Source organism: Etheostoma spectabile, chromosome 6 (genome assembly GCF_008692095.1).
Source record: "Etheostoma spectabile isolate EspeVRDwgs_2016 chromosome 6, UIUC_Espe_1.0, whole genome shotgun sequence".
Lineage (NCBI taxonomy): Eukaryota > Metazoa > Chordata > Actinopteri > Perciformes > Percidae > Etheostoma > Etheostoma spectabile.
Window position 1 is genome coordinate 455244 of NC_045738.1, and position 2316 is coordinate 457559.

Sequence of the window (2316 nt, forward strand, 5' to 3'; positions counted from 1 at the left end):
GTGTGTGTGTGTATATATATATATATATATATATATTGTTTTCTTTTCTGCCAGGTCCCTGCTGCTGCAGTTCAGGGAGCCAAGAACTTTCACTTCTCCGTCTATGGCAAGAAAAGTGCCCAGATATCAGATGATGTAGGTCCATCCATCTACTTTTTATGTAGATAAACATTTAATAGGGTTATTAGTGTGAATGCATGATAGGGTATTAATATACATGATAGAAATGTAAGTCTATGGTACTTATTTTGTTCACTGCAGCATCATGTGTCAATAACACAGTTACTACCTTTTTTTTAATTCTATATGCTAGTGGCCTTAAACTGTTCTTAAACCATGTAAACTCATAGTATTCCCCGACTATGATGATTTCCGTTATGTGCGAGCTGCTCATTATTGGACATTTGCTTTCTTCTTTGTTTTCAGATTTCAACTCAGTACCCGGTAGTGGATCATGAATTTGATGCTGTGGTGGTGGGAGCTGGAGGGGCGGGACTTAGGGCAGCCTTTGGCCTGTCCGAGGCTGGCTTCAACACTGCCTGCGTCACCAAGCTTTTCCCCACCAGGTCTCACACTGTCGCCGCACAGGTAAAATAAGACATGTTAAGTGTTTTATTAAAGATTTTATTTGTTGTTGTTTTTCTGCAGAATTTCATCAGGCTGAAATCCCTCTGCATTCCTTAGACCGGAATTTAACAAACTCACAACCCCATACAGATTTGTTTTAATGTAAATCCGAGGCTTCGTATAAATATAATCGACATTAGAGCTCTTTCTTTTTTCTTTTTTTCTTTAAATTGCATTGGATTTCTGAACAATGTCCTGGTTCACAGGGTGGGATCAATGCAGCTCTGGGCAACATGGAGGGTGATGACTGGAGGTGGCATTTCTATGACACAGTAAAGGGATCTGATTGGCTGGGAGACCAGGATGCTATCCACTACATGACAGAGCAGGCTCCTGCAGCCGTAGTGGAGGTAAGATTTCACACACATACACACGCACAGTTGCCCTATTTATGAGATTGAATGTTGGAAGTAAGGCTTTATCCCAGCACTGTATATCCTGTAAAACAGATTATATTTTGTTACTTTTGTGAGGTTTTTGTAATGAACAACTTTCCATTGTTGCGTCACAGCATCATGGCTCTTTCCACCTACATGTGTGACACAGCAGCAAATTTCAACCTGAAGTTGCTGTGCCTGTTTTCCAGCTGGAGAACTTCGGCATGCCCTTCAGCCGCACGGAAGACGGGAAGATCTACCAGAGGGCCTTTGGTGGTCAGAGTCTTAAGTTTGGAAAAGGAGGCCAGGCCCACCGCTGCTGCTGCGTAGCGGACAGGACAGGGCACTCTCTACTGCATACTCTTTATGGACGGGTAAGTCCACACACCTGTTCTGCATCTTTTCTTTTACTGAGTTCATTACATGAAGCACAATGGAGTTCATGTCTCTGTATCTGTGTCTGTCTGTCTGTCTGTCTGTCTGTCTGTCCTTCTGTCTTTGGTTCAGTCGCTTCGTTACGACACCAGTTACTTTGTGGAGTACTTTGCCCTGGACCTGCTGATGGAAAACGGAGAGTGTAAAGGAGTGATCGCTCTTTGCATGGAGGACGGATCTATTCACCGCTTCAGATCCCAGAATACTGTGATTGCTACTGGGTAGGTATCACACTCGCGGTTTGTTGTTGACACTTTGTCTTCATTTTATATATAAGTGCATATGAGATAGTTGACAATAATGTATTGAAGTTAATACATGAGTTATATTTTTTGTTCCAGGGGTTATGGAAGAACCTATTTCAGCTGCACATCTGCCCACACCAGTACAGGAGATGGAAATGCCATGGTGACCAGAGCTGGCCTGCCCTGCCAGGATTTGGAGTTTGTTCAGTTCCATCCCACTGGTGAGAAAAATAAAAATATTAACTTATTAAACCCACGTCATAAAATAGTTCTATCGAAGCGTAAAAAGTAACAAAGTAACTTCTGAATGCCGGTCTCGAAAGCTTCCCAACAGCTACATACTAGCAGCTCTAGATTATTTCTAGTAATTTCACCTTGTAAAGGTATTCGGTCAATGACAGTTTAAAGTCCGTTGTTTTATTGTCTAGCTGTAAAATGTGATAAGACTATAAATGGTGCATTCACCGTCTGTTTGTCCTTATGTCTGGTGGTTATTGCCATCCTCTGTTCCCCTTTACAGTTTTAATTTCACTACAGACAAATGTTAAGAGACTGAGAGGTGTAAGCACTAATTAGCTCTGGTTTTAACCCTCATGTTGTCCTCGGGTCAAATTGACCCGTTTTCCTATATC

At 42.0% G+C, this 2316-nt stretch overlaps 1 protein-coding gene across 1 annotated transcript in view; it reads left to right on the forward strand.

The window, feature by feature from the left end:
• sdha (succinate dehydrogenase complex, subunit A, flavoprotein (Fp)) overlaps window positions 1-2316 on the forward strand; it is a 10088-nt gene that overhangs the window by 764 nt on the left and 7008 nt on the right. Inside the window, exons 2-7 of the mRNA XM_032518186.1 lie at window positions 55-135; window positions 427-588; window positions 834-977; window positions 1214-1378; window positions 1512-1660; window positions 1781-1905. Coding sequence (XP_032374077.1) covers window positions 55-135; window positions 427-588; window positions 834-977; window positions 1214-1378; window positions 1512-1660; window positions 1781-1905 — 826 coding nt within the window. The remainder of the gene's footprint in view (window positions 1-54; window positions 136-426; window positions 589-833; window positions 978-1213; window positions 1379-1511; window positions 1661-1780; window positions 1906-2316) is intronic.